The 12,665-nt window shown below is 32.0% G+C and overlaps 2 protein-coding genes across 2 annotated transcripts in view; one reads left to right on the top strand and one right to left on the bottom strand.

Annotated features, from left to right (window-relative positions):
* Nucleotides 1–1,507: 1,507 nt before the first annotated feature.
* Nucleotides 1,508–12,313, top strand: LOC109862300 (GRAM domain-containing protein 1B-like; the record flags this gene model as incomplete). The annotated part of the gene is made up of 9 exons (XM_020442309.1): nt 1,508–1,542; nt 8,174–8,345; nt 8,582–8,740; nt 10,205–10,326; nt 10,429–10,621; nt 10,713–10,937; nt 11,019–11,172; nt 11,256–11,376; nt 11,558–12,313. Coding segments are annotated over 9 exons (1,313 nt in total), but the record flags the coding sequence as incomplete, so codon positions are not given.
* The window catches only part of LOC109862299, a 3,485-nt gene continuing 2,568 nt past the window's right edge, over nt 11,749–12,665 (bottom strand). The window contains exon 2 of the mRNA XM_020442308.1: nt 11,749–11,774. Within this exon, the coding sequence (XP_020297897.1) occupies nt 11,749–11,774 (26 nt within the window). The remainder of the gene's footprint in view (nt 11,775–12,665) is intronic.

Below are 12,665 nucleotides of genomic sequence, written 5' to 3'. Positions count from 1 at the left end.
CTGCCAAGTCTCTCAACAAGTCTATACATGCTACATGCATGTTATCACCTCTCACTATTTCAATCTCTCAATTGACTCTCGGACGTCTATCTTTGTTGCCCTCGGCCACTCCCTCGGCCACCAATCAACTCACTGCTAGAAAAGAAGAGAACTACTCCACGACTATTTCTTTTACCGAAGCTTCAGCTCCTCTTACATGAATGTTCGGTTTATTATATAAGTCTATGCCACGGCCATAAGAGTTTCTGCGATAGCTTTTCGTGGACATGATTCTATTCCGTGCTAAGTTTGTGGACATGGTTCTATTCCGTGCTATGAGAACACCGACGTGGTGGGGATACGCACCAGACAGAAGCCTGAGAGCGGCCACGGCCATAAAGCCTGTTCTACATTGATCGCAAGCGCAAACGCAAAGTATAAATCTCGTAGAATTGACCAATCACGCTGGTCAATTGGTTGATTTGATCAATGCGATTAGTCAATTCTACCAGACCTGTTCCTTGCGTTTGCGCTTGCGATCAATGTAGAACAGGCTTAAAAGTTTCTGCGATAGCTTTTCGTGGACATGGTTCTATTCCGTGCTATGAGAACAACGACGTGGTTGCGATACGCATACAAGCGAGACCGTTGTCCGTGTGCGCTCGTGGAAGAGTGCAGACATATTGGGTGCTTTCCAACTACGTACACAGGCGACACTGTGTAACACTGTGTCCGTTAGTGTGAGAAAGAGTATATCAGTGCGTCTCACTCACACTAGTGAGTGTAAATTATTAATTCAATTAATGTATTACATTCACATAATTTATATGAAATAATATATACATTAATTAATTAAATAACTGATATTACATATTATATGAATTTAATACTTTAAGATTATGCATCTATAAAATTTAGATTCTTTTTGTAATTTGCAAGCTAAAAATTTATAAAAATAAAAACACTAATAATAATAATAATATATTTTGTACATATTAAATGCTTTTCTACAAATTTTTTACCGCACGTTCACTCATTTTAATAATTAATACAAATATATAATGGCATATTAAGATTTCTTATCATTTATCAATAATACCATGCACTGTTTCCAAGATTATTAATCTCAAAAAAGCGTTTCACGTTGTCATACGCACCAAGCGCGCAACGTAACGTGAACATGCCTCGTCTTTTATCTTGTCGAGCCGGAAGTGGAAAGGAGACGGAACATAATACGTCTGCACTTTTCCACAAGCCGACGTGTCGAGCGTGACGTCACGCACACGGACGGTGGTTCTCGCTTGCATGCGTGCTCCCAGTGGCTCCAACCACCTTGGTGCTAGCCGGCCAAAGTTTGCAACACTGGCGGGCAGTCTTATGCGCGTAAGGCAGCTTAATGCATGCTTATTCGCGGATCTTTATTAATTAAGATCTCGGTAACTATTGCAAATCTAGCAAAATGGTATAGGATTTTTCGACTCAGTTTTACTTCTACCTGCCTACGAGAGATGTTACACCAATTATGGGACACCCTGTATATATTTATTTGAACGAACATCCAACGTAAGACTCAATGATCGTCAAATTATTGTTAGTTTTAAAGATTTTTTTGTAAAACAAGTAGAATATTAAATATTTTTGTAAGTATACTATTATTATATTGTAGAAAAATATTCCGATAAGAGGACCAGCTTCTGACATTCTTGATTTTGACATACGTTATCACGGTCATAGTCCAGAGTGACTTTCAAAAGGTTTTAAGTGATGCTTACTGTTTGTTAAATAGTTAGTAACAAAAAATGATATGACAAAAATAAAGTTTTTTATACATAAAAGGGATAAAGTTCCGAAAACCTGAAACACCCGATTTTTCTGTCGATTGGTATACTACTGTATTTTGGTGCGCTGATTACGAATATGATAGTGAAAATCACCGACAAGATCATTTTCAAGGTCAAAACTATAAAATTATCGTTTTTTAAACATTATTTTGATAAATACTTATAGCACAAAAAAATTTTTCAAATAAAAGTTGTAGCTCTTGAAAAAATACATCATTTATGTCGTATGCATTTTTTGCATAGAGCCACCAGTTTTCGAAAAAAATAAGATAATAGGTACGAGAGTGACTTGTGTGTGTGCGTGAAAGGGTAATTATGTAGAATAGGGGAGCCACCTCCGATTTCAATAATTTTTACATATGTTGTCAAGATCATTGTCCCGAGTAATAATATGAAGGTTTTAGGCCGCGGACGTGGTTTGTTTAGAAGTTATGAGAGGAAGAAGTTTCATGAATGAATTCTTATTTTTCGGTTCCACGTACATTTCGTTCGTGTTTCAAGCGTGTAAGCAGGGGGGGGCTGCGCCCCCCCTGCACCCCCTACAAATCTAACTAACCCTAACCTAACCTAAACTCTTCTTTCTGCATTCCCTCTCGCAAAATTTCCACAATGGTTAGGACATCCTTTTTCATCTAATCAAGTCGTTATTTTCCACAAAATAACGACTTGATTTTCGAGGGGGGAGCAGGGGGAGGGGCAAAGCCACTTCCCCTGCGGGGAGGCGCAGCCCCCCCTGCCTACACGCTTGAAACACGAACGAAATGTACGTGAGATCAAAAATAATGTTTGTTACAGACATTATTTCAAAAAAAGCGTCCAATCGTTCATCAAAATCGAACGTTTTCTTAAATGCAAATTCGGCCAAATAATGATCAAAAAGATATTCTTCACGAACATAGAGGCATTTTCCATGAAACGACCTTTCAAGATACAACTACAAAAGCGTATAAACAAACATGTGCCCAAACACACGCAGAACACATATTCATATATAGGATGTCCAAAAATTACATATTGTTCAGTAGACTTCTTTCCTCTGTAACTTCTAAACAAACAACGGCCGCGGCCTAAAACCTTCATATTATTACTCGGGACAATGACCTTGACAACATATATAAAAATTATTGAAATCGGAGGTGGCTCCCCTATTCTACATAATTACCCTTTCACGCACACACAAGTCACTCTCTTACCTATTATCTTATTTTTTTCGAAAACTGGTGGCTCTATGCAAAAAATGCATACGACATAAATGATGTATTTTTTCAAGAGCTACAACTTTTATTTAAAACATTTTTTTGTGCTATAAATATTTATCAAAATAATGTTAAAAAAACGATAATTTTATAGTTTTGACCTTGAAAATGATCTTGTCGGTGATTTTCACTATCATATTCGTAATCAGCGCACCAAAATACAGTAGTATACCAATCGACAGAAAAATCGGGTGTTTCAGGTTTTCGGAACTGTACCCCATAAAAGTAATTTAAGTCGGAAACCTATGTGGGACAATTATAATCGTAGATTTTGTTTCATCACTTAGTGGGCGGAAGGCGAGAGGTAACTCACGCTTCATGTGAAAAGTCAAAAACGAATGTGAAACAAAACAATTACAGATCTTGCTTCGCTTTATAAGCAGAAGGAAAGGTATGTTTAGTATAAAAACCAGAGTTGGGCAAATTTTATTTAGAATAACGAAGAAATAATAGCGAATGAATTCGTAAAACTTATTCGTGAATAACGAATGACAGTACAGATTTATTCGTAACTAACGAATAAGTTTTTACAAATAAAATCGATTCTTTGTTATTCGCAAATAAATTTTACGAATTTATATTTGTTATTTACAATAACTCCTTGACGAGCAAAGTTCCGAATAAATTAATTGGTATTGGCACACGTAAATATTACTACAAAATTTTCAATAATTAAGCTAAATAGATATAAAAAATAGAAAATTATACGCAACTGTGAAAATTCTTTGCTGTTTAAAATTGTATAAGAAGGTTTTACTTTTATTGAAAATTTAAGAAGTATGATATGAATTAAATTAATAAATTAAGAATAGACCGTTTAGAAAATGTACGTACAAAATATATACAGGATGTCCGACGACTACTTTAGCATCTCGTAAGCAGGTAGGAGTAAAACTGACAAGGGATGGGCACGAATTGCGAAATACGAAATTGAATGAGCTATAGTTCATTCGAAAGGGGAGGTCGAAGGAATAAAAAGTGTAAGAGGGTTTGAGTGCATGGGCCTTAGTTTACGAGAATTTTGCATGCAAAATTAAGCGTGCGGCCAGATGTACGTTAAGTAACATAAATAAGTTAGACTCAGCGTGAAGCGTCGTGGCTGCGGCCTAAAGCGCGCGCTCTGTAATTTTTGGCGTCCGTTGCGAGTTCGAAACCTCGCTGTGCCAACTTTTTTTTTCATTATAACGACTTTATCTATCAACTGAATTAATTGTTCTTATTTTTTGGAATAAAATATTAATAATAACGACACAATTAACTAATTATATATAATAAAGACAAGAACGAGAATTTCAAAACGAACTCAAAGAATTAAAAAACACTCTACAACAAAATGGCTACACACTGCAACAAATAAACAAAGTAATTAAAAAACATCAAAATAAGCTCTCTACCACCATTCAAAATACGCCAGCACCAGAACAAACAACAAACTTAAAGAAACAAACCACTTACCTCCCATACATAAAAGGTGTCACAGATAAGATTGGCAGAATCCTGAATAAACACAACATACAAACGGTCTACAAACCACCGAATAAAATAGGACAGATTCTTAACAATCCAAAAGACAAAAGACCGCCATTAGACACACCAGGAGTGTACAAAATATCTTGTTCATGCGGTAAAGTATACATAGGTGAAACTGGTAGAATGATAAGCACACGACTAAAAGAACATCGGTCAGCAGTACGTCTAAAACATTACTCACAATCGGCATTAGCAGAACACCATTTGGAAACTGGCCACAAAATTATGTTTGACCAAATCCAAGTACTAAACACAACTAGGACTTACTTCCCTAGAAAGTATATGGAATCTCTGGAGATATACAAACATCCAAACAATCTCAATAGAGACAATGGACATATGACTAGTTCATTATGGCATTCTATCTTGCCATAATACATCTCCCCTCCTTCTTACCATTCCACTCCAATCTAGCGCTATAAAAAGGGACACCTGACCAAGAGCATTTCAGTATCAGGCTGCTCTTTAAAACCCTGATGAAGTGAGCTGTAATGTTCACGAAACGTCGGTATAAAAATAACACTAACGCGGTTCAAACCCGAAAAAACATCTTTGTATCTCTATATTGTTCTTTATGTTGTCCCGAAAACGGGACGCAGTAGGTTTTCTACGTATAAATTGCATAACTTTTTATATTAAGCAAATACAGTCAAACCTCGATAAAAATTTTATTCATTTTCTTTTGCTCCACAGAAAGGAAAAAACGCTTTGATAAGTCGAAACCTCTACAACTCATTATCGAAGTTCGACTGTATTACTACGATCTGACGCCAAAAGTTGTAAACTCAGTCGGTAAAACAACGGAGTTCGACCGTCAGTTTAGGATTCTTCTTAAGAAGGGAATAAAATAATTCATATATGAACATATATGTATATATGATACAAATTGGCATCTTGTTTAAATTTTAGAATTGGTATTGATTCGAAGTTTCAGTATATTAATTTACACGTTTTTTACATATATGTATATATATATATATACATTGTTCTTATTTTTTGGAATAAAATATTAATAATAACGACGCAATTAACTAATTATATATAATAAAAACAAGAACGAGAATTTCAAAACGAACTCAAAGAATTAAAAAACACTCTACAACAAAATGGCTACACACTGCAACAAATAAACAATATATACAGGGTGTCCCAGAATTGCAGTACAATCTCTCGTAGGCAGGTAGAAGGAGTAAAACTGAGTCGAAAAGTCCTGAACCATTTTTTTCTATTATTTATAATAAAGGAGTAATTATTGAGTAAATCAGGCCAATCAGCGCAGACCTTTAGCCATACGCACGTCAGTGAGCGCTCACACACACGAGGCGCGCGGCTCAGTTTTACTCCTTCTACCTGCCTACGAGAGATTGTAATTCTGGGCAATTCTGGGACACCCTGTATACATGTACAAGGCTGGGCAAAATACAATATTAAAGTATTTAAAATACAAAATACAAAATACTGTTAATCTTAGTATTTGAATTACAAAATACAAAATACTTTCAATCTTGCGATTTGAAATACAAAATACAGAATACTTCAAAATCGTTTATTTGAAATACAAAATACTTTTTTAAAATACAAAATACTTTTTAATCCAGTCTTTTGATTACGATAATTTATAATAAACTATATTACTTCTTTTGTAAAATAGATTCTGAAAAGAAAGAGGTTTTATGTTGTAGTTTTTTTTTAGAGAACTCAGGAAAAAATAGATTAAATCTAAGTCGATCTAAATTAAATCTAACAAAAGAAAAAAACTGAAATATTATCTTATTAGATCCAAATTAAAAAACTGAAAAATTATATCTAATTAGATCCGAAGGAGATCTAAATAGATATAAGTAGATTTATGTAAATTTACACTTTTATTTATCATTAGATCTATTGTAGGTTTACACACATCAGATCTACTATATCTATTTAGATTTAACTAATATTTTTTCGGCAGATAACATTATATATAAAAAGGAAGTGTTAGGATAATAAACGCTTGGGAAATTTGGTTTTTTGTATTTAAAAACACATGTAGCATAATAAATATACATATATACAGGATGATCCAGAACAACCCGTTATCCTTGAAAATACATATTCTTGACTAAATTCTAAGACAACTTTTTATCTGGCAAAATTTTGTCTGAAGCTTACTTTTTGAGTTATTAATAAAAATAGTTGACTTACCACAAGTCGGATAGAAGAAGTAGGCAGAGGCGGCGCAACTCACCATCAGACGCGAGCGATTACGTGTGGTGCCTAACGCGATCACCTGATCGCTACGCACTGTTTCTGTATCTCTCTCTCTCTTTTTCTTTCACTTATTTATTTACTCATTCGTAATTTGTATCATTTAATCCGTGCATCACATAAATCACTGTCAATCACGGTGAGTTGCGCCGCCCCTGCCTACCTCTTGGATCCGACTTATGGTACGTCAACTATTTTTATTAGTAACTCAAAAAGTAAGCTTCAGACAAAATTTTGCCAGATAAAAAGTTTATTCGCCACTTTTATTCGAATATCTTACGAATAAAAATTTATTCGAAAAATTTATTCGAAATGTTATTCGAACAAAATTTAATTTGAATAATGCCCAACTCTGATAAAAACTAACTATAAATATTACAGTAAGCTTGGAAAGTACATGCTTAGGTGGCCCGGACGTAGCCCGTTCTTTTGTGCGCTCTTCTATATAAAAAAAATAATAAAACTTGGGGGTGTGAAAAGTATTAATGGTCAAAAGTACTGCTTGGAAAGTATATCTGTGACGTGTATTTCACTTCCCTAGAAGGGCTCTACAATGAAAATCCTAGACACTTAAGTTTGTAACTTTAATTTAATAAATATTTTTTTGTTAATAATTTTAACAAACAGTGTGCATTACTTAAAACCTTTTGAAAGTTACTCTAGACTATGACCTTGATACTATATGTCAAAATTAAGATCATCAGAAGCTGCTCTTCTTATTGGCATAATTACCCTATTATGTTAATAAAAGATGATAATTTTAATTGTAGATAAATGTGTGTAACAATAGTTAATTTAATTGCCCAGTAACATTAGTTTGTAGTGACTCTAATATATCTATATTAATTAATTAAAAGATTAAATATAATTCGCTCGTATTGTAAAAACAAAGAATCATAGAATTAATCAAGAGTTAATTAATTAAGTGTCCAATTGACATAAAATTAATCTGTTATATTTGTAATAAATATGTTGTCTTATAAAGATGCAGATATAGATTTTTTAAAATTAAATTTTAAATATAATCTATTTAGATATATAATTTAGATATAAAATTTTAAGTAATTTAAATTTTAAATATTTTACGTATTTATAATTATAGTTATTTTAGTTTTTATTAATGCTTATAGATTTATTTGTAACCAGAACTACTATTGTGACTTGTAGTTTTGGATCATCTTGCAGCATTTCCGACTAACAATAAGCTTACTTGTGAACCACATGTGGCTTTTTTATTGATCAGAATATAATTTTATAGTTTTTTATATTCTTTAAATATATAATTTAAAAATTATTTATTTTTTAAATATAACTACAAATAAGGCTGAGGCAGTCACTTTGGAAAATTCAACAACTCCTGCGGATCCCGTTCCTACTGAAACAGCTGTTGAACTTCAAGACCTTCAGTCAGCTCCACTAATACCTAAATCGGAATCCGTTCTTGATCCAACAGACTTGAGTGATACATCAGAAAGCGATGCCGAAAAACATGGATGTAAGTAATTTTTTAGGAAAATGTAACTTCTATTGCAATTACTTAATGAAACTTGAAGGATACATCAGCTTACATTTAATGCTTATACTTATAAATCGCTATTATAGCACTAACAAAAACAGAAAACGTGATAAAAAATTATATTAGTGTTTGCAGTTTCTATCTAAAAATGTGTATTATTCATTCAGTTGTGGTATTAAATACACACAATGCAGTCATAATAATGCTTGTTCCAGTGAAAATAAATATACGGAGTACTATAGTCTGTACTTCCTTGCATGAAGGTCGGCAAGTCACCAAAGCAACATTGCCTATCCACATCGACCAACTGTTTACTTTGCTGTTTACAAACTCGAAATTCTTCTTAGATTTTCATACTGCTCGCAAAACCACTGGTAACAAAATAATATTAATTCCGTTATATGTGCACTTATCAATAAAAAAACATCCTTTATTTAGCCTAAATATGATTAAAAAGCTTTCCGAATCATCTTAAGAATATATTCTGAAAAGATTGAAAAAGTATTTTTGTACGGTTACAAAAAAATTAAATAACATCAAACTTTGCATATTCTTGTAACTTTATTTATTAATATATTTTTATCATAGACTTAGAACTATAGACTAGAAATTGCGGGATAACGAGCTCGCGACGCTTACAGATCTAACTAATTTCGCGTATTTTTTTCGCATCGTTATATTGTCATTAAGTCTATATCTGTATGTCTATGATTTTTATTGTTTAATTGTAAATAACAAAGACGATCTTTTGTTATTTCAATAACTTGACCAATTATATTTGTTGTTCTCCAGAAGTGCTAGATTGCAGCTCGAAATCTGACCACAACTGCTTTTTGGTCTTATTCGAGCAGAAAAAAATAACGGTAAAAAAAGGAAAGAGAAAATTTCGGTTCACAATCTGGCATTTCTGATTATATCCTGATTATTAGGAATTTTTCAAGTAAAACGTACGAAGTAATATTATCTTATAAATATCTGTAACAAAATTTTCTTATTCAAAAGAAGTGTGGCTATGAAAATGTCTGAACTAGAATAAACATTATACGTTTGTTATAGTTTTTTTAAATAAAAGTTTTAAAAAATTAAAATTTTTTATTAAAAAGGCTGTTATTTTGTCTAAGATAAAAATATTGAATGAGTTTTAGTTCAGATGATCATTATACTTCTTCTAAATAAGAAAATTGTTTTTGTGCTACAGATAAGCAAGAGCATTTATGCTTTTATAAATAAAGTTGCACCAATAATATTTCAAGAATATCTTAGCAAAAGTGTAATTTTATGTATAAAGACATATTAACGCTTCTGCCTGGTACCTGTAGAGTCAAAATCACCTACAGCAGAGATCTTTAAATAGGAGTACTCGACAATAGTCGACAAAAAGTATGTTATAAAATTAATTAAAAAGTTTTAATACAGAAAGTGTTTTTTCACGTCTCTTTTATTCTCGTTTGCATTTTGGGATACGCAATACACATCTTGATAGAAAAAAATTTGAAAAACGAGAAATATTAGGAATTCCTGACTTACATCATACGATTTTTTGCGGGTTTTTAATGACCAGAATATAATAGATTACAAGAAAAGAGCATTTTTATCTCTCTTAAACTATAAAAATATATTTTTAAAGTAAGATTAAACGAATATATAAAATCTAAAGTAATTCGGTTTTTTATATTCCTATAAAGAATTTCTAAAAAATATACTTTTTTCGATCTTTCCAAAATATCTCAAAATATCTATATCATGTTATATGCATTGTTGTATATACAAAAAATTATTTAGTACAATATGTACCAATATGTATTGTGTTCTTATCTAATGGCTTTTCCTTTCTACAGATTTAATACAATCTGCATGGACGCAAAACAGTCAAACTGATCAAAAGATGAGAACACTTTCGTTTACAATAGCTTTGACTCAGGCTATTGGTCCAAGGACTTGTCAAGTTACAGAAACACAGGTGAATACAAAATTTTATTCTTTAGCAATGTGTTACTCTTTAAATATTTCAATAGTATAAACATTGTTTCTCTAAATACAATATTATGTGATACAATATTAGGTGATGTTACCATGCAGTAGACCGGGTCATCTTTATTGTATTGATGTAGAAAGTATTAATGCTGGTATACCTTATGCAGATTCCTTCAGTGTTTTAACGCATTATTGTATGAATAATATTTCTGAAAACGAAACAAGTCTTACGATTTTCTCGCAAATTAAGTATAAAAAGAGTGTGTGGGGTTTTATGAAAAGTAAGTCTAAAACATGTTAAAATAAATATATTTATTACATTAATAGAAATCATTGAATAATAGACTAATAAATTTTATTCTTGAAAAATAGGTGTGATTGAGAAGAATTGTTGGGCAGGTTTAGAAGAGTATTTCAATAGTTTAGTGAAAGCTTTAACAGTAGAGTGCGAAGAAGGTAGTATAAGCGGAGGTTTGAAGAGAAAAACAAGAAAAAGACGCCGCGCAACAGGAGTAGCCGCTACATTGCAAACACATCCTTCCGAACATATATCTGCAAATCATCAAATTTCTCCTTCCATTTTACCACACGTTCATGGTAATAGAAAGCAATTTTCTTAATAATAGTATGATAATATATTTGTTGGATACATATATAATATTAATTCTTTTTCCACAGCTGTTACTACTAGAAGCGATACTAATATAATTATTAGTTCGATGCTACTGGTTGCTGTATTGTGTTTAATGGTAATTAACGGTTTGTTGTATTATAAATTATGGGGATTGGAAGAAGCCGCTGCATATACTATCATGGATTTACATGTACTCAAGTATGTATAATCAATTTTTTTCTTTTATGTGAAGGGATATTCTTTTTAATATGTGTTTTAATGCATTTTTTTATTTCTTTCAGAAATACACCAAAGACTGAAGAGGATTGGATTAGTCTTTTGCAACAACAAGAAAGTTTGCACAATGTAGAAATGAGAAAATGGCAAAGAGTTTTGCATACAGCTGCACAATTACTTAGACAAGTAAGATTTAGAGAGGATTAAACATTTTAAAGTTCAGATTTTAGATTAATGAATGTTGACAATATATTAATCTTATATATATTTTTGGTATACATAGTTTCTTAGTCAATAAATCAATCACATATATTCCACAGATAGTGCTTTAGGTTTAATATTAATATTTTATGCTTATTTTAAAAAGACAGAGGAATCTTTAACGGAACTACAAATGAGTATCCATCCCACTGCAACGGAAAAAATGTTCTCAGTATTAAAGCCAAGTTTAAATAGTATCAATGCACATACAGAACGGCGGAGCAAATCAGAAATGTAAAAATCTATATAATTAAAAGAAAACAAATTTTACGATTACACAATATCGAAATGTTTATATTAAGTCTTCATATAAACAAGACCATCTGTGTTGTGTAAAAGATTGCACATTATATTTGTGTGTTTTATTATTGTATTAATTATTTTCTAAGTCGTCGATAAATGTACATTACATGTACAGTTTAATTAATTATAGCGGCTTTTATATTAATAGCGTTACGGCAAATTTAAACTTGCTTTATATATAGGCGTTGTGAAAAATGATATGTTATAAATATAGTAAAAATGGTAATTATTATACAGTTTGGCTAATTCACTTTAAATATTGACAGATGTTTGCTTGAGTTGTCACATTTAAAAAATAAAGTGTAACAAACCATGTTAATTTTCAGAGACACGGTTTGAAATACGCTTGATATATTTGGGATTACACTGTTCAATACATTTTTGGGACCTCAATAAAGAAAGTATTTTCTAGTAGATTTTTAGTAGCTGAAAACGAATTCGGCGGCGAAAATAGCCTACCACGTCAGGTTTTCGAGAAAATTGAGATTACATGTGCCAAAACTGGCGTTTTTAGCTAAACTTATCATTTTTTTGCAATAAACTAAATTTTTTTGCAATTGTATTTAAGCCACGTTAAAGTGCTATCCTTTATTTATAATATGAATTATATTGTATATTATTTATACTGGGTGTCTGATGAAAACCGTATCACCGCTTGTAGGCAGGTAGAAGAGTTTATTCTGAGAAGAACAGTCCTTTACCATTTTGTGAGATTCGCAATAGTTAACGAGTTGTTATTAAATAAAGATCCGCGAATGAGCGTACAGCCACGTGCAAAATAACAGCTCGGAGCTGTCATTTTTTCGCGCGCTCCTGTTTGGTTGGTTTGGTTTGGTGCGCTTATGGCTCGTAGACCTATGGAAAGGTTCGTCTATACGCCAGTCTATAGTCTCTTTTTTTTTTTTTTTTTT

The sequence above is a fragment of the Pseudomyrmex gracilis genome, unplaced genomic scaffold, assembly GCF_002006095.1.
Source record: "Pseudomyrmex gracilis isolate BER0280 unplaced genomic scaffold, ASM200609v1 scaffold_1612, whole genome shotgun sequence".
In the NCBI taxonomy this organism is placed as follows: Eukaryota; Metazoa; Arthropoda; class Insecta; order Hymenoptera; family Formicidae; genus Pseudomyrmex; species Pseudomyrmex gracilis.
Note: the sequence above shows the minus strand (reverse complement) of the source record. Positions and strands in the feature narration are given on the sequence as shown.